The following is a 20,449-nucleotide window of genomic DNA, read 5'->3' on the forward strand; positions in this document are numbered from 1 at the left end:
GCTTCATTTCAATAAATCAACTCTTTTTAAAGAACTCAGGTCAATGTTTATTTTAATTAGAAATTTTATTTAAAAATTTTTATACTTAGTGAAATTAGAAACATATTTCCTAATGTTGGATATAAGTGAAATGATAAGTAAGTGCCAAAAATCTTTATAAAAATTATATCCTGAGATTTTTGCCAAAAGAAATCTTTCTGAAAATACTATTTTTCTGAGATTTTGAATGCTCAGAGTCCATCAAAATTAACCTTTACTAACAATACATTAAGTCAGTTCTTTTATTGTTCTTCTAGAAATTGGCAGTGTTCATATCTTCTTATCTTTAATATAGTTTTTAAGATAGATAAAGTGTTGGTGAAAAAATAGACCAATATCTCTTAGCTGTATTTTTTCTACCTGAAAATTGTTATGGAATAAGGAGGATATTGTTTTAGAATTCTAGCAAATTCAGGTATCCTAATCTTGGAAAGAATAAGAGAAAAGTAGCCATATTTTTTTAATATGTTTTGCTTTTTAAAAAAGCTATTACATTCTGTAAAAATTTTTACAAAAATGATTGAAGTAGAAACTTGGATTCTTGCTGGTTGTGGTGCATGCCTGTAATTCTAGCACTTGGGAGGCTAAGGCAGGAGGATTGCTCTGAGTTTGAGGCTGGCCTGCATTACATAGTAAGATACTGTCTCAAAAAAATTCTCAATTATTATACATACTACTTTGAAACTTGCCTGTTACAAGCTCTTTAACAGCCTCTCCTAGATGTCTTTCCATATTAGTACATATATGCTCCCTATTTTAAGGCTCTGAAATACTTCATTATATGGTTGTACAGTAATTTATTTAATATTTTTAATGCACATCTGAGTTTCCAGTTTGTGTTTTTCACTGTTTTCCAGTACAAACAGTGCTTCAAAAACTGTCACTGAAATTATATCACTTTTTTTGGTCTGGTAGTTTATAGTTCATAAGGATTAAGTTTTTATAAATGACATTGCAGCACATCTTAGAGTACAGATACTGCTAAACTGCTGTCTGGAAAGTTTGTGCTGGATTACATTTCAGCACGTATCGTGAGGGAATTGATTTTTCTGTATCCTCACAAATACTAGATTAGCAGGCTTTAGATACTTGTGTTTGCCAATCTGGTAGGTTAAAAACATCTTTCTTGTACCAAAATAATAATAATAATAATAATAATCTTTCTTTAATTTTTCTTTTTTCCTTTTAATTTGTATTTCTTTCCTGAATAAATTGGAGTACTTAGGTGTTTTGAACTTGGTCATCCATGTGAGTTCATTTCCCTTATTTTCGTGTCTAAGCATTTATTGTATATTAAGAGAGCTGTTAAAATATTTACATGTAAGATTAATTGGCCTTTTCTTCATATGGCTTCTGGAATTATGCTACTGCCAGAGAGGCTTTTTTGCTTTCAAACTGTTCCCACAGTCTAGCTCAGAAAGGTAGTAATCACTATTATTGAAGGTGTAGGTGCTGCTAGAATGATGGCATTATTTTGTACCTTCTGCTCTATTATGCTTAAAATCTGTATGTGTTACATTATTTATATATTGATGTTAAATCTAAATCTGAATTTTTTTTATAGATACCATTTTTTAAAGCTGGGATACTTAATGCTTATATTGAAAAATATGAAGCTAAGGTAAGTTTTAAAAGAATGATTCTAGATGTTGATACATAGATTATGTGTTCAGTTTCTTTTCTCAGCCAACAAAAATTGGAGTATCTTTCTCATAAGTTGTTGTTATGCATGTGAAAGAACCCAACATTTTTCTCCAAATGGTTATTTTGTGCACATTTAGTAAAGTAAGAGAGGAAGAAGCTTGTTTTTGTTGGATACTTTTTTATAGGAACTTCATGTGGCATAATCTCTTCTCATATCCATCTTTAAATAAATGAATTTCCCCATTTTTACAGATAAAAAAATAAACCCAGAGAGGTGGAATTATTGTTCAAAGTTAGGTAGTCAATATATAGAGAAATAAAACATAGATTATAGTCTACATCATGATAGCTTCTGGGTCTCAGCTGTGAAAAAAATGAATATGTGAAGTTAAGCACTTGTTTGGAGCGTTGGCTAAAGCTCGCTTTGTGCTTCTACAGGTAGCTCAGCAGTGCTTGTATTGTTATTCTAGCAGCCAGTCCAGCCATTGTTGCTGGCCCTGCTCCTGGATCTGCTAGGGCTCAACTGAGATTTTCAGTTATCGCAAGAGTGAGATGCTACCTTCAAGTTTCAGGAGGATGATGAGATTTCACAATACCTGGAAGTATTCTGCACTTCCTTAAGAAATCTTTGAATTATCTGGAAGTTGATTTAAGCCCTTAAAAATCTTCTGGTGGAAAAAAAAATTTTTTTCTTTTATAAATTTTTTAGAAGAGATTGTGTTGAATTTTATTTCTTCCATAAGTGTTTGGGAGAGTTCATCAGTGAAGCTATCTGGGCCTTAGCTTAGCTGCAGTTTTAATTTTCTTAATAGGTACTAATTTATTCAGTAGGTACTATTCAAAAATTATCTGTTTTGAGGAGAATGATCATCCACCTAGATTGCCAAATTTTATTCGCCTAAAGATTGCTTATGGTATTCTCCTATTTTTCTTTGCCATAGACTCTGAAGTGGCATCACCTGTCATTCCTGGTGCTGGACATGTGTGGCATGTTCTTTTGTTTTTTCTCCCCCCTGCCCCACCTTGTTTTTCTTTTTTTTAATCTGTCAGTCTAGCTAGAGATTTTGCAACTGAACTGATCATCTCAAGGAATGAGCTTTTGGTTTAATTCATTTTTCTTTGTTGTTTTACTGTTTTGTATTTTATTTGATTTTTGTTTTGGTCTTTTTTATTTCTTCTGCTTAGTTTAGTTTGCTCTTTTTTTTCTATTTTTTTTATTTTAAAGAGTAAAAGAAGGATAACATAATAATGGGGGGCTTACCAAATTAAAGACAAAGTGGTAGGAAATTATCAATGGTTATTATTTTACATATTGTTATATACAAGTTAGTTTCTCAGGAAAACAAATAGACAAATAATAGTGAGTTACAGACTAAAGAGGTACGAGATTATCAATAGTTGTTGTACTATACTTTGGTATCTTCAAAGTGGCTTCTAAAGAAAATAAATAGAGCTATACATGAGTGACCTATTGAATAATCATTAACTTTTCTCAATGGTTGTTGTAGGAAACACATGATAGACATGCATCCATTTATGAAATAGGATAGGAACAATACAAACATTGCAGAGTTATGGCTAGATTAGTAGGAAAATATCAATGACTGCTGTAATACATGGTGGTATCTTCAAAGTGGTTTCTCAGGAAGACAGATACGCAAGAAGGATCTAACAAGTAGTTACAGCCTAAGGGTTGTCAAAAATCAAGTGAGCCATCTGGGGCAAAAGCCATTTTTTGTAGCGTTTTCTCTCCAGCCTCCCATTGCATTGGGACCCCACAACCAGTTAGTGTCCTCTCCCCAACTGTCAGCACAGGCAGCAGGAATCCTGTTGCAGACTTCTCCAGTGCTCTACCACAGCCTGTACTGTCAGGGGAAGAATGGCTTCCAGGGAGTCTCCGCATGTATTGTGCAAGGTCCTCCTGGTTTACAGCTTCCGAGCAGCTCTTGTGACCCCAGTCCACAGTACCTCTGACCCCTCAGGCTTAGTCTGCATTCTCATGTTCTCCAAGTCCTTGTTCAGCAGCTGCTCCTCCGCTGATTCTGGACCTTGCTGGTTCTCAATGGCAGGAGCAAGAGTGACCCATTGTATGGCATGTATTCCCAGGGGTTTCTCCATGTTTGAATAATTCACACACGTCTGTGGGTGGGCATCTGCAGCCGGTGCATGGTGGGCCAATTGTGTCATTGTTTCTCTGTGTCATGGTAGTTCTCAATTGAGTGGTGGCGGCCGGCCTGAGGGCTGGCGCCCAACAGCACTCGCCGCAACGAGGCTCCCCGTGCACCGGGGGCCCTCTTTCTGGGTGCCTACGAGGCAGGGAACAAGCCGGTTGGAAGACCAGCGTTCCCTGCCCGTGGCTCCCCGTGTGCCTGGGCCCCTCCTTCCGGGCGCCTACAAGGCAGGGAGCAAGCCGGTCTTCCGCTCCCCACCTATGGCTCCCCGTGTCAGGGGGCCCTCCTTCCAGGCACGTGCAAGGCAGGGTTCTAGTTTCTTAAGGTAGAAGCTGAAGCCATTGATTTGAGAACCGCTTTATTTCTAATGTAGAGTTATTTTTTAGTGCTATTTCCTCTGAAGTAGGTGTCTTCTTCAGTTTGAAATTATTTTTAATCCTTGTTTGATTTCTTCTTTGATATAGAAGTTATTTAGAAGTATGCTACATAGTATCCAATCATCTGAGGATTCTCCAGAGATCTTTCTTTTATTGATTTCTTATTTTTTATTACATAATATATTTTACATAATTTGAATTTTTAAACATTTATCAAGATTTCTTTTATGGTCCAGAATATAATTTATCTCAGTAAATGTTCCTTCTCCAAGAAGTATGTACATTCTGCTGTTACTATGTTAAGTTTTCTATAAATGTTAATAAGACCACATTGGTTGTTGATGTTAAGTCTACTGTATTCTCAATTTCTCTTTGTGTCAATTCATTGAGAACAGTTTATTGCAGTATCTACCTATAATTGTAGATTTGTCTGGTTCCCCTTAAAGTTTGGATATAAGAGAAATATAACTCCCAAACTGCTAGATGTCAGATGTGCTGAGTTTGTGTCCCCTGATTATCAAAGAATGAATTCCAAGGGATAGTGGAGTTTAAGAGTAGGAAAAGTTTATTGAGAGAGAGCTCCTAAGAGACAGGAGGGCTCCTGAAAGTGGGTTGCCATCGAGGCCCTTTGTCAGGAGTGATTTATACAGCAAAGTCACAATCTGAGTACAATGTGGTTCTAACTATAATCAACCTATAGGATTATAAGTGTAGCTGCTTAGCTAATGTTGATCCAATAAGAAAATGAATCATGTAGCAGGGTACTTGGAAAGAACAAAGGCATTTTAGGGAAGGGATGGGTACAGATGCTCTGGTCACCCACCTGGGCAGCTGATGCCTATCTGTACTTACTGGGCCAGGTGATGCTAGTGACAATATAATCTCAAGTTACTGTTTACCCCTTAGGGAGGCATGGAGGCCTGACCTTCAGGCTTGACCTTCAAATGTGCCTCCAGCTACAATTCTGATGTCTTTATTTTTGTACTTTGAGAGCCAACCCCACTCTGACTGTATATTAAATTCTATATAACTTAGATTCCTATGATAGTTCCATCAGTGAGTTGCAGAAATCACAACACAGTGAGACCATGTTTGATATTTTGGGGTAGTTTTCTAGAGGGATAAATGATTTATTCTTCATACATACCCTGTGAGCAGTCTTTTTTTGTATGAAAATCACCCAATAGAAAAAACGGTACAGAATCTGTTCCTGATTTTAGCTGCAAGATAAATGACATCATCATCAGGTCATCAGCAGAGCTGGTGATGGATAATAGAATTGCCCCAAACTTCCTCCTTGTATGTCCTGGATGAGTTGGTGTTAATGTGTACTGCTGTATTTGGGGTACTTCTTTGGGCCAAGGAGAAAACAGTGTGGACACTGAGGAGAAAGCCACCTGGCTTTCTATAGTAGACACTGGTGGTTTATAGGGTTTATTGGGCTGCTTGGGTGTGGGGCCCAGGAGCCATAATTGAAGTTATTGTAGATTGGCTTCATTCTGCCACTTGCAGTCCTCTTGCTGATGGCCTTAATTAAATTCTCTATTAGACAAGCTGAACATATTCTGCTAATAGATTAGTCAGATGTATCCTGGAAACATTTCCCCAAAGTCAGAATGGTACAAAAATGAAGGGTAGAGCTGGGCATGGTGGCACATGCCTTTAATCCCACCACTCAAGGCTGATGCAGGAGAATTGCCACAAGTTTGAAGCCAGCCTGAACCACAAAGGGAGATCCTATCTCACCCCCACCTCCAAATGAAGAGTGAATAATAGTGGGAGGCAGTTTTCCCTAGTTCTTCCACTTTTTCTGCATACCATTCTCATAGATGCAAGGACAACCTTTTCCTCCGGGTGGTATTTTCAAGGATGTTTGTACAATAAACAGCCTTGATTCTTGTCCCACCCTTGGGTGGTTTTTTCACAGACACATTCTAATTCATATTCACCCAGATACTAGAAAACTAGCTTTTTTTTTTTTTTTTGTCTTTTTGAGACAGGGTCTCACTATGTATGTTGTTTAGGTTGTCCTTGAGCTCACTTTGCTGCCCAGGCTGGTCTTGAGTTTGCAGTGATCCTCCTGCCTCAGCCTTCTGAGTGCCGGAATTACAGACATGTGCCACCATTCCGGGCTTGAAAACTAGCTTTTTTGACCTCTTTGGAATCTAGCTCTGTCTCCTTAGTTGAAGAGACTGTGAGGGTTTGTCTGGATTCCCTCTCCCTGGCTACAGCCTGAAAGCCCTCTTTAGTCAATGAGCTGGGAAGTTACAGTGAACATCTTGGTTTCCCACTTGTTAGGCAGCTTTCATCTTTGTTGCCTGATGTCCAGTATGAGCCATTGTTTCATATAGCTTGCCCCATTTTGTTGCCATTTCAAGGTGAAGGATAAATCTGATTTCTATTACTGATTAGTCAGAAGTGACAATCCTGATTTTTATTATTAACTCTATGAATAGAGATATTCTTCACGTGTATACCCATGCAAGTATTTAACTATTTCTGATACTGAACTAGAGTGAAAATAATGAGAAATGTGACAAGGTCACTCTGGCCTAGGTTCCTCTGTGTGGAACAGAATCCAGAGTTGTGGATTCTCAGCACAAGTGCTTTTGAGGTTGAGGCTTACTGGGCCAGTATAAGCAGGTGAATTTTCCTATACAGCAACAGTAGTGATGATTTCAGATATTTCTTAACACTTTGATTTTAGAAACAGATAGGCTTAACTAAAAAAAAAAATTATAATTTCCATCCACAAGAGCCCAGTTTATTGGTTGGTGATGATCGAAACATGCAAATTTTTCCTGTAAGACAATAGGGAGGTTGCTCTAAGTTTGCCTATATTTTGCTCTTTAATATTTTTAGGTGGAGGCTCCACAAAAAGTAATTCCTGTAATTCTTCAGAACTGCATTTCATATTCACTCATGGCTAGACTTGCTCCAGCCTGGAATCGAGTTGGCCATCTCTTAGTACAAGGTAACTTTACCTCTATCATCACTGGGACTTTTTTTATGGTAGATTACTTCTATTATGTACACCTGTTTTTAAGGCATCTCATTTTTAGGGAATCATTCTTAGAACAACCGCAACTAAATGTTCCTAAGCAAGTCTGCAACATATATATCATCTCCTTACTTTGGGATTGCATATATATGCCTGCTGATGTTTAAGAAAATCCCCTTTTATTCTTTTTTTTTTTTTTCTTTTTTTTTTTGCGGTACAGGGGATTGAACTCATGACCTTGCGCTTGCCAGGCTGGCACTTATGCCACTGAGCTATATCCCCAGCCCCCCTTTTATTCTTTTAAATTTTCTCAGTACTGGAGATTGAACCCAGGGCCTTTGCACTGAGCTACATCCCCAACCATGTTTTTTTGGACATTGGGAATCAAACTCAGGACCTTGCACTTGTTAGGCAGATGCTTGTGCTGCTGAGCTATATTCCTGGCCCTCTAGCCCTATTTATTTTATTATTTTTATATTTTTATGAGGCAGGGTCTTGCTAAATTGCTCAGATTGAGCTCCAATTTGTAATCCTTTTGCCTCAGCCTTCCAGTACACTGGCATTTGGCATTACAGGCACACCTCGCTATGCCTGGCTAAAGAAACCTTTTTATTGTATAATATTTGATCCTTAAAGATAAACCTATTATGAAATATTATGATAAAAAGAACACACATTGTGTGAATATTGCTGGAATCAAAGGCCATCCTGAATTTTTGTTGAAATCTGATAGTTTTCTAGTTATTTCATAACAGGAGATAAATTTGTGAGGAAAGAATTAGATATTTTTATCCTTTTAGTTGAAGAGATATTATTTCACTTACTATATTTTTTCTTAGTCATAAGATACTCCTTTATATAAGTTTATTTTATTTTTCCTTTGCTTTGATAATTTCTTATCAAAAGTTATATTCATTAAGCATAATTATTTGAGTTAAACTTTGCAATTTTATACTCTTTTTAAGGAAAAGATTTTCTTTCTCAGATGGGAAAGCAAAGTGCTGTTGGTAAGTAAAAGTATAAAAGTCAATAGATAAGATGTTAATATAATTAACAGTTGTTTAAAAATGATGTTATAGATCATTGGGTTGTTACAATCTTGATGATTATGTTATACTGAAGTAGGAGACAAATGGGAATCCTGTTGTAGATAATAGTGGTTTACCTTATGGCAGCCAGGAAGCAGAGTGACAGGGAAAGAGCCCAAGGAAGAGGAAGGAGTTGAGTACAAGAACATATTTTCAGGGCTGGGGATTTAGCTCAGCGGCAAAAGCGCCTGCCTGGCAAGCGCAAGGTCATGAGTTTGGTTCCCGGTACTGAAGAAAAACCAAAAAAAAAAAAAAAAGAACATATTTTCAGAGACATGTGATGCACACTTCCTTCAAGTGGGCCTCACCCCTTATTAGCCCCTTGGAACTCATCCGTGGGTTACTCCCTGACGAGGTTAGTGCCCTTGTGATCCAGTCACCACTCTAGGCCCCACCTCTGAACATTACTGTGTTGGAGATCAAACTCGCAATAGAGGAGTCTTTGGGGGAACATTTCATATTTAAAACACTACAACTTTCCTCAGATAGGAGTCCTTTCCAAAGCCACTATTATCCTGACTTGTCAGAAATATTTATGAAAAAGTAAGGAGACCTACAATTATCTGCCAATATATTTGAGGAAATTTGCTAGTAAAAGACTGTTCAAAAGCTGGGCGTGATGGTGCACACCTGTAATCCCAGCACTCCAGAGTCTAAGGCAGGAGGATCACTGTGAGTTCAAGACCAGCCTGTGCTACAAAGCAGACTAGCCTGAACTACATAGTGAAACCTTGTCTCAAAAAGACAAAAAAAGAAGCAAAACAACAAAAAACTATTCAAGTCAGAGGCCTACTGTGAGACCTCTCCTAACTTTAAAAGAGGACATTATCTATTTCTAATATATAATGGATATCAGACTGATACAAGGTATTTGTTAGATTTTCTGAACTGTACAGTCTTATTTTTTTATTATAACTCTGTCTTGTGATTTCCCTCACACATGTCCATTTTGTTTCATACCTTTGTCTTTTAGATATCTGTAGACTGTCAAATATTATATAATCATTTAAATTTTACTTTGTAAAATATTCTTCACTTAGTTTCTAACTTTAGTAAAATAGTTTTTACTAAATTATTTGGCTTGATATAGTAGTAATTCTAGACAGTTAATGTTAATTTTTTTTTTTCAGTGTTAGACATCAATGTAACAGAAACTCAAGTTTGTCTGAGTATAGAAGTTTGCACTGTCAGACTGCCACCACCTGAGGTACCACATACTTGATTTCCATAATTTACTGTATTCACTACATGCTTAATGCATATTTTTATTACTAATATGCTATTAGATTTTCATTTTCAACACAGAATGTTAGGAAGATTTTTGTTATTGAAGGTCGTACCACTAAATTCTTGATATATTTATGTATATTGTTCTAAAGCTTCTCAAAAGAAGATAGTCTATTCTTTTAACACAGGTCTTACCATATTATTCCTTATCCAAAAACCTCTTTGTGGTCTCCAAAATTCTATAGCCTTACCCTGTCTCAGCACCTACTTCTTGCCTCTTCTTTTATCTCTAAATGTTAAAAGCACAGTTTCAACTCCCACTGAGTGTAATGTTCACCCCCGACCCTTTTTGATAGCATTTTTTTCTCTTTGTACATAGTACTTTCTATCTCATTTGTGGAAAGTTATATCTTCTATTTTACTTTTTCCCGTGATACCTGGTGTAGAGTCTTCCTTACACATTAGTAGTCACACATTAAATATCTTTTTTCCCCTTTATACCAGTAGTTTCCAACAGAAGGAGATAGAAGGGGGAAAGAATGATTTTGCTTCCTATGAATCACTTGCCAATGTCTATAGGCAGTTTGGTTTATCACAGTGAGGAAGTGATAGTGTCATTCCTGGCCTCATACTTCTGACAAACCCCCTGATTCAGCCTCCTGAGTACTGGACATACACCACCCAACATGGCAGCAACTGATCCCTTAAGCATAATACATTATAGCAGAAGATTTACTTCATATATACAGGACGCTATATATCCTTATCTCATCTGAGTGATCTTGTATACTCTCATATTTCTCCCTCTGTTTCTGTCTCTGTAGCATTAGGAAGGGTCTTAGAAACTCTGAGAAGGGTCAGCCACTGGTTGTAGAGGAGATGAGCTTTGATTTAGACCTGTAAGACTGGCCGATAACAGTCAAGTCAGAGTGTGGCCAATGTTTTAAGCAAGTATATCATTGAAATTCTAATGAATTTTGCAAGCAGTAAAAAGTGGAGTTCCTGTGCAAGCCCCAGTAAAGAGACAAATAGAATATTGTTTCCCAGAAGATGCTAAAGCATTAAAAGGGATGAAGAATTGTGGCCATTCTTTCTAATTTTAATATAGTGTCCTTTTGCCCATTAATACCGCACTTGAGGCCTCTCATATCTATTAGAAAATGTATCCCAGGAGACTGCACAGTGAGAGAACTGTATGTGAGTAGCAAATTCTTATTGGCATGTATAAGCTGAAATACCACATAGATAGGAAACTTGAGGAATAGGAAAAGAGAAATCTTTTTTGTTTGTTTGGTTGGTTTTTTTTGAGGCAGTGTCTCTCTGTGTAGTCCAGGCTGGCCTCAAACTTGCAGCCATCCTCCTGCCTCAGCGTCCAGAATGCTGGAATTACAGGCATGTGCCACCATGCCCAAGTAGGAGAACAGAATTCTAAGAGTCAGAAAGGGAATATAAAAGGTAAATTGAGCATTAGTGCTGTCATCTTCCCTCTAAAAGATCAGGTAGAAGTAAACTTCCTTATGTTCACTTAAAAATACAGAGTCTAAAATTTAAGAAGCTATTCTTCACAAAAACCAACAAATGCTGGTGAGGATGTGGGAAAAAAGGAGCCCTTTTACACTGATGGTAGGAGGGTAAACTAGGACAACTACTATGGGAATTAGTATTGTGATTTCTGAAGAAACTAAAAATGGAAATTCCATTTGATACATCTATACTTCTCAGTATATTCCCAAAGGAGTTAAAGACATTATACTATAGTGATACTTGCATACCCATGTTTATGGAAGTGCAATTCACAATGGTGAAGCTCTAAAAACAGACTAAATAACAATCAGTGGATGAATGGATAAAGAAAATGTGGCATATATACACACAAAAGAATTTTATTAGGGATTAAAGCTGGATGAAGGTAGGAAAATGGAGTGGAAGTAAGATAAGAATATTAGTGGAGTATTATTCAGCTATAAAGAAAGATAAACTCGAGGCTTTTATAGGTAAATGGATGCAACTAGAGACCATACTCATAAGTGAAATAAATTAGACCCATGTGTGTAAACATCATATTGTTTCCCTAACGTAAGAAACTGAAAGAGTAAGATCCAAAAGGTACAGTAGATATTGTGAAAGGGAAAGAAACTGCTCAAAAGGAAAGAACAGCTAGAATGAGGGAAAGGAGAAAAGAAAGAAAGAAGGAAGGAAAAAAAATATATGTACATAAGATAGCTAAGATAATTGTACTAATTTCTCTTGGTTTATTGAAAGGAACAGTTAATGCTTAATTGATCAATTTTGCATGCTTATATCTGGTAATCTGAACAGCAACTTTAAAGATAACAATATGCAATCTAACAGTCATTATTAATTTCCCATCATCTTGTTTTTAAATTCTGTATCTTTTTTTTATTCTCTTTAAAATAACAAAAGAATATTAATTGAAGAAATTCACACAGAAAGTTAAATTTTGTGTGATTTCTCTAAGAAACCCAAAATATAAATAAAGAGTAAAGTAAAGGTAGACTTTTTTAGAGATGGGGAAGGAGATCAGAAGAAGGAAAAGTTTGGGGAAAAGGGGAATCAAAATTCATCAAAATAAACCAGGTGTGGTGGTACACACCTATAATCCCAGCACTCTGGAAGCTGAGGCAAGAGGACTGCCATGAGTTCAGGGCTAACCTGGCTTATGTGGTGAGTTCAAGGTCTGCCTGAGTGAGCCCCTGTTTCAAAAAAAACATTATCAAGACATACATGTAATAATTCCCCAAAATTAATGTAAATATTCTGTATTGCAAACATATACCAGTAAAAAAAGAAGCTGTTCTATAAAATATAAAAACCTGCCAGGTGTGGTGGCGCACACGTGTTATCCCAGCACTCGGGAGGCTGAGGCAGGAGAATTGTTGTGAGTTTGAGGCCAGCCTGGGCTACAAAGTGAGTGCAACACTAGCCTGAACTGCATAGGAAGACCCTGTCTCAAAAAAGCAAAAAAGAAAAAACCAAAACCAAAACAAAACAAAAAAACCTTTGAGAAGTGATTTAACTTCTTATAAATTAACATAACAAAAAACGGAAAACTGATTGGCATTAGGTACAAAATAGGAATTTTGGTTTGGAGAATAAAAAGGAAACAAGTACCTGCCTGGCAAGCACAAGGTCCTGAGTTTGACTCCCAGTAACCCCCGCAAAAAAGACTCAGCTAAAAGAAAAGCATGAAATACTTCAAACTGTATAGAAAGGACAAACATAGTGTGCTGAAACACTGATCATAAGCCAGGCATGGTGGTGCACGGCTGTAATCCCAGCACTCGGGAGGCTGAGGCAGGAGGATCATTGCAAGTTCAAGGCCAGCCTGGGCTACAAAGTGAGCTCAAGGCCGGCCTGAACTGCATAGTGAGATCCTGTCTCAAAATGACCCCTCCAAAAGAGAAATATTAATCATGACATACATATATGCATGTATATATGTAATATTTATATGTAATTCGGTAAAACTTAAATCTTTAAAAATACAACTCTATGCATGTAAAGATAAGTATTTTAATATCTCTTTTTCTTTGACAAACTCTTTGATGACTTACATTTTAAAATCTTATTTCAATTAAAGCTAAAAGAATTTGATATTTCTGAGAGTACTATAGAGAATTTTCATACTAATAAGACTGCTGTCATTGAAAGACATTCTATTTTGAGCAACTGGTGCTACATTTTGCCAAGGTAAGATTTAAGTTTGTAATGTCTACTATGAGTTCAAAGTATAGGAGTTTTTTCTTACTTTGCTTCCTTAACATTGATATATGCATAAGTATAGATCATTTTGATTAATTTTAAAAATCAAATTATAAGTTTAAAAACATATTGGAATAATATTATCATAATTCCAGAAGCTATACATTTCCTTTATTACTAAGATAATTTTATTATACATTTACATTTTTTATTAGTTTTACTTTCAAACAATAGTAAAATTTCTAGATTTCTCATTATAACTGTTATAATTATGAAATGAAAGCTTTATAAATTTGTACCTAATAATGATCCATTATAATTTTATATGAGCTGAGTTTTATTTATATTCTCTTCAAAGAATATAACTATTGAGATAAAATTATAACTTGCTCAGGAAAATTAACTTTAATTAACTAGTAACATACACATAGTTAAACACTGAAGCAGAGAATAATAGTTAAGAAACTGATGTGATTTCTTCAATTCTTAATAGACTTTTCCTTAAAGTCTGATAATTACTAGACAAACTTTAATGTGACCATCTTTTGTTAGTCATTATTTTATATTTATATTTATAATTGACACATTGTTTGCCTCAACTCAATTTGGTTTTCCTAGTAATTGCACTTGTTAAGATTTAATATAAATAAAGGCTATATATGACAAGTTCATAGCTAACTTCATTCTCAACAGTGAAAAGTTGAAAGCTTTTCCTCTAAAAATCAGGAACAAGACAAGAATGCTCACTTTCATCACTTGTATTTGTCACAGTACTGAAAGTCCTTGTCTGCAATTAGGCAAGAGAAAGAAATGAAAGGAACCTAGATTGGTGGGCATGGTGGTGTATGCCTGTAGTCCCAGCCCTCACCTGTAATCCTAGTGCTCAGGAGAACTGCCATGAGTTTGAGGCCAGTCTGAACTACATAGTGAGACCCTGTCTCAAAAAAACAAAAAAACAAAACCAAACAATAGAGAAAATCCAAATTGAGAGAAAGGAGTTAAATTGTCCATGTTTGCTGATGATTTGATTGTTTATATCTACAACATCCTAAACACTCCACCAAAAATACAAAAATCAGTAGTACTTCTGTATCCTAACAACTGTCTGAAAATAAATCAGGAAAACAACCCCATTCACAGTAGCTGCCAAAAGAAAAAAAAATCCTGAGTAATAAAAGGGGATGAAAAAATAAAATCAGATGTATTCTATACATATACCAACTCCCCAAAAGGAATGTAATCATTATGCACTGTGAACATGTGCTAATAAAAAAAAATTGGAGTATTTCTTTTTTGAATGCTCCCTTCTCATCCAGGGTAGCTGTCTGCCATGTCCGTCTGTCTGTCTCTCTCTCTCCCCTCCCTCTCTTTCTCTCTCTGTCTCCCTCCCTCCCTTTCTCTGTCTCTCCCTGTTCCCCCTTTCCCACCCTTCAAATAAATTGTCTGCCTTTATTTTTAAAAAATAAAAATAAAAATAAACTGAAAAAAATCTTTAAGAATAGGTTTAACCAAGAAAGTAAAAGATCTATACACTGAGAAGTATAAAACACTGATGAAAGAAATTAAAGATACAGATAATTGGAGAGATAACCCAGTACCCTTTTGAAAAAATTCTAATTGTTAAAATGTTCATACTACCCATAGCAATCACAGATTCATGCAAGCCCCATAAATATGTCCATATTATTCACAGAAATAGGGGGAGAAGTGTAAAAAAAATTTGTTTAAAACCATTAAATTTGTTTAAAACCATAAAACCAGATCCCAAATAGCCAAAGTAGTCTTGAGGAAAGAATAAAGCTAGAAGCATGACATTCTCTGACTGCAAAGTATGTTATAAAACTATAGTAATGGAAAGAGTATGGTACTGACATTAATGTAGACACATAGACCAATGGAACAGAATAGAGAACTCAGGAATCAATTCACACTTTGATGAGTAACTGATTTTCAACAAAGTTGCTAGAAACATGTGATGGAAAAAGGAGGATGATCTTTTCAATAAATGATGTTGGGAAAATTGTATATCCATATACAGAAGAATGAAATTAAGTGCTTATCTCATACCATGTACAAAAATTAACACAGGATGGATTCAAGATTGAAATTAAGACCTGAAATTGTTGAACTACTGGAGCAAAATGTACTGGAAAAAAGCATTATGACATTGGTCTGGGTGGTATGATCCTAAAAGTTAAAATATCAAGTAAAAATAAATGAATAACACTATATCAAACTAAAGAGCTTCTACATAGCAAAGGACAATTAAAAAAGAAACAATCTATGAGCAGGAGAAAATATTTGTAAACCATTAATCTGATAAGGGTTTGTCTTAATCTCCTTTTGCTTTAATATAATACCGAAAATTAGGTAATTTGTAACAAAAATTTATTTCTCACAAGTCTGGAGTCTTGAAATTACAAGATCAAAATGAGGCAGGAAAGCAGGAGATTGTCAGAAGTGACTAAGGGAAGTGGGGCGTGATCAGATCCTGGGACAGATGCACTAAATAATTTTCAGGACCCCATATGTGGACTTCTCATGAGGGCCCACGATGTGTAGAATGAATAAAAAAATGGGATGCCATTGAAAGCTCAGTAACATGCCATCTCACTTTAGCCTACCCCATATTCTCTAGGGTGTACATTTATTTTTATTTTTATCTTTTCCTGTCTTTTACTTGGCCCAAGTTCACTCTGCAAAGCCAGTTTCTCCCTTTCCCTTCACTTCTTTTTTCTTTTTTTGAGACAGGGTCTCATTATGCATTTCAGGCTGGGCTTGAACTCATTATGTAGCCCAGGCTGGCCTAGACCTTATGGCAGTACCTCAGGCTTCTGAGTGCTAGGATTACAGGTGTGTGCCACCACACTTGGCACCTTAGCCTTCACTTTTAATTTTTCAAATGTTAAACTTTGCCACTGTTTTTGCTTTTTTCATTCAATTCTTTGAGATGGAAATAGCCTGGAAACCACTGCAGAAGGAGATGCCAGCACCCTAAAACCTGGTAACAAAAGGAGCAGGATATTTAGTGCCCAATGAGAGAATTCTTGCTGGATCATTCAGTGGTATAATGGGAAGAGAATGAGAAACATACACATAAAAGTGAGCCAGATTCACTCTCTTTTAAGCAACCCATTCTGAGATAATAGTATTAATCCATTCATGAGAACCCTTTTAAAGTCCTTTTTAAAACTGTTACAATAGTAATTAAATTTCAACATGAGTTTAGGAGGGGACATTCAACCCATAACAGAGTTAGTATCCAAAATATATAAGGAACTTACCTCAGTAGCAAAAACCCAAATAACCCAGCTATCTTGGCTTTCCTGATAGCCTTCTCTGTGTCCTCCAGGGTGTACTTTTATCTTGCTTTTTCCTCTTGACTCAAGCTCACTCTGCAGAGTCGGTTTCTCCCTGACTGTTCACTTTTACTTTTTCAAATAAACTTTGTCACCATTTTTGTTGTTGTTTAGGAGACTACCCAGTAATATTAGCTGCAGCTGCTATTGTCCTTTTTATTTATTTATTTATTTTTTTTGTGGTATCGGGGATCAAACTCACGACCTTGCGCTCGCCAGGCAGGTGCTTATACCACTGAGCTATATCCCCAGCCCACTATTGTCCTTTTTAAAACAGGATATCTTTTGTTGTTGTCAAGTTCTAGGAGTTCTTCATGTTTCCTAAGTATTAACCCCTTACCAGATATATGATTGCAAATATTTTCTTTTCTTTGGTATCAGGAATCAAATCCAGGGCCTTGGGCTTGGTAGGTAGGCACTTGTGCTGCTGAGCTATGTCCCCAGCCCTCATTGTACAAGTTTGGTTTTTTAGGTGTGTTTTGTTTTGTTTTTTGAGACAAGGTCTCATTATGTAGTTCAACTGGCCTTGAATTCACTGTAGAATCCATCCTGGCCTAGAACTCATGGATTACAGATGTGCACAACCATGCCTGGCTGAATTTATTTTTTTGTTCTAACAGATTTTTGTGGAATTTTTAGAATTTTGTACATATAAGATATCATTTGTGAACAGAGATACTTTAACTTTTTCCTTTCCAATTTGGATGTTTTTTATTTATTTATTTTTCCTTACCTATTTACCCTGGCCAGAACTTCCAGGACTATATTGAATGCAAATGCTAGAAGTGGGTATTTTCATCTTCTTGATCTTAGAAGAAAAGCTTTAAGTCTTTTACCATTATGTTAGAGGTGCAATTTCCCCTGTATGTCATTATCACGTTGAGGTAGTCTTTTTCTGTTCTTAGTTGACTGGTTTTTTAAATAATGAAAGGGGATTGAATTTTGTCAAGTTTTTTTTCTACATAAGTTGAAATGATTGTGTCATTTTTCCTCCCATTTGTTAGTGTGGTGTATTCAATTGACTGATCTTCATATATTGAATGCAAAGATGCTGTTATTAGTCAGCTTTGCATGACTACAATGAAATGCCTGAGACAGGTGACTTACGGAGAAAAGACTTATGATTATTTAGCTCACACTTTTGGAAATTCAAAATCCAAAATTAGGGTGGGTATTAGTATGGCATCTGTGAAAGTGGGGGGTGGCAATGGCAGGAGTGTATGTCAGAGCATGTGTCATATCTTAAACCAGAAAGCAGAGATATGACTGACAGGGTCCCACCAGGCTTTTCAAGGACAAACCCATAATGACATATGGACTTACTACAAGGACCCACCTTGTAAAAGTCCTCAGCACCTTCCAATATTATAGACAGCTATATTAGGAATTAATATACAGTCAGGGAGAGATTGGGCTATTGAGGGAGGCCCAGTCCCTCTCTAACTGTATATTAGGCACAAAGGAAAAAATAAATAAATAAAGACATCAGAATTTTGGCTTGAAAAGTGAGCCAGTCCTCAGGATGGAGATACAATAGCCAAGCCTGCAGGCCTCCCTAGAGAGGAACAGCAACTTGAGGTTATACTGTAACTAGCACCACCTGGTCCAGTGGGATCCAATAGGCATCAGACACATAAATGGGTCTAGAATGTCTGAACCCATACTCCCCTCCCTTTCCAAGAATGCCTTTGTTCTTTCCACATACCCTTGCTTCATGCTTTATTTCCTTATTAGATCAATATTAGCTAAGCAACTATACTTATTACAGTCCATGTAGGTGGATTGTAGTCTGGCCCACCTTGTACCCATATTGTGGTTTTGCTTTATAAATTACTGCCCATGACAAAGAGCCTCAGTGGCCACTCCCTTGGAACCCCTTCTGGAAATGCAGTTCTTATTTCCAATAAAGCTGTCAGAGAGAGACAGGTGGGAGAGAGGGAGAGAGAGAGAGAGAAGAGAAAGCAAGCAAGCACATAATCTGGTTTTCAAATGGACGAAGAACTCAAGACATTTGACAGAAAACATACAAATCACCAATAAACATATAAAAAATGTTCACTATCACTAATCATTTGGAAAATGCAAGTTAAAATCACAATGGGATATCACCTCATTCTGTTAGAATAGCTATTATCAAAAAGGCAAAAAATAAATGTCAGGATATGGAGGAAAGAACTCTGGCACACTTTGGTTGAACAGTACTCTGGCCATTTTGGAAAACAGTATGGAGGGTCCTCAAGAATTTAAAAATAGAACTACCATATGATGCAGGAATCCATTACTGGGTTCCAAAGGAAATGAAATTAATGTGTCAGAAAGCTATCTGCCTTCCCATATCCATTGTGGTATTATTCACAGTATGGGAGATGTGGATACAACATATCTCAGTTGTTCATCAATTGTGAAGCAGATTAAGAAAATCTGGTACATATAGACAACAGGATACAATTCAGCCTTAACACAGACAGAAATCCTGTCATTTTGCGACAACATAGATGAGCCTGGAAGGTAGTATATTAAAGGAAATAAGCCCAGGTAGAAAGACAAAGACAATCTGATCTCATACAAGGAATCTAAAAAATTAATCTCATAAAAATAGAGTAGACTACTAATTATCAAAGGCTTGGATAGGGGTGAGAAGGTAGAGTAGGGAGTGTTGGCCAATGGATACAGAATTTTAATTAGAAAGGAAAGGCTGGGCGTGGTGGCGCAGGCCTGTAATCCCAGCACTAGAGAGGCTGAGGCAGGAGGATTGTTGCGAGTTAGAGACCAGCCTAGGCTACAAAGTGAGCTCAAGGTCAGCCTGAACTGCATAGCGAGACCCTGTCTCAAAAAGACAAGAAAAAAAAAAATTAGGAAGAATAAATTGAAGAAATCTATTGTACAACGTGGTAATTATAGATAATAACATTATATTTTATTCTTGAAAGTCACAGATTTTAAGTATTCTCACCACAAATTGTACATATATGAGGTAGTACATATGTTAATTAGCTTGATCTAGCTATCCCACAGTGTATGTGTATTTCAAAACATCTTATGGAAGGTAAATATATGTAACTTATTTGTTAATTAGGGCAAAAGAGTCAATACAGTGTTTATTTGGAACTAAGAGCAAATGATTCATTTATATACAGTGAGATGGTTGCTAGGTCTTTTTGAATACTTTCTAAATCAGATAGTTAACTTATCAAACTGTATTTAAGCATTGACCCTTAATATTTTACAAACTTTCATTTTTCATAGTATGAAAATGGGACAAATAATAAATATTCTTCATGCCTCACCCGCTGACTGTCCATTTCACTCATTCAAAGATTTCCAGATGCACTGGGATGACTTGGTAGGAACAGAAATATATACTACATTAGAAGTTATTTGATTTTGTTTCTTGTAATTTCACTGCTTAGCTTTCTCTAAATTGATTTAAATTTTGTGCTTAATTTATAGTATGGCTATAAACTTCCAGAAGATGGTAGAAATATTAAAATATACTGCAGCGTCTACTTCAAAATGATTGGAGAAAGGACTTTCACGTATCCTTTTTGCAGTAGTAGGTGTAAAAGACGCCCTCTGCGCACCTGATTATCTGGTCTTGCTCTGGCTCCATGATGTCGTATTTTTTTTTTTTTTCTTTTTTTTTGGTTTTTCTCCGGTACCGGGAACCGAACTCACGACCTTGCGCTTGCCAGGCAGGCGCTTTGCCGCTGAGCTAAATCCCCAGCCCCCGATATGCTTTAACTGATTTAAACATTACATAATGTATACACATATCAAAAACTCAAATGGTACTCAATGTGTACAATATCTTGTTTTTATG

At 36.3% G+C, this 20,449-nt stretch overlaps 1 protein-coding gene across 2 annotated transcripts in view; it reads left to right on the forward strand.

Moving 5' to 3' along the window:
* The window catches only part of LOC102012712 (chromosome unknown open reading frame, human C18orf63), a 51,630-nt gene that overhangs the window by 6,268 nt on the left and 24,913 nt on the right, over nucleotides 1-20,449 (forward strand). For both annotated transcript variants that reach the window (XM_005373078.1, XM_013502881.1), the window contains exons 4-10: nucleotides 1,604-1,660; nucleotides 7,094-7,205; nucleotides 8,198-8,239; nucleotides 9,451-9,527; nucleotides 13,149-13,258; nucleotides 19,876-19,972; nucleotides 20,080-20,165. In XM_005373078.1, the coding sequence (XP_005373135.1) occupies nucleotides 1,604-1,660; nucleotides 7,094-7,205; nucleotides 8,198-8,239; nucleotides 9,451-9,527; nucleotides 13,149-13,258; nucleotides 19,876-19,972; nucleotides 20,080-20,165 (581 nt within the window). The remainder of the gene's footprint in view (nucleotides 1-1,603; nucleotides 1,661-7,093; nucleotides 7,206-8,197; nucleotides 8,240-9,450; nucleotides 9,528-13,148; nucleotides 13,259-19,875; nucleotides 19,973-20,079; nucleotides 20,166-20,449) is intronic.

This window comes from Chinchilla lanigera, unplaced genomic scaffold (genome assembly GCF_000276665.1).
Source record: "Chinchilla lanigera isolate Chin_1 unplaced genomic scaffold, ChiLan1.0 scaffold00001, whole genome shotgun sequence".
Classification (NCBI taxonomy): Eukaryota; Metazoa; Chordata; class Mammalia; order Rodentia; family Chinchillidae; genus Chinchilla; species Chinchilla lanigera.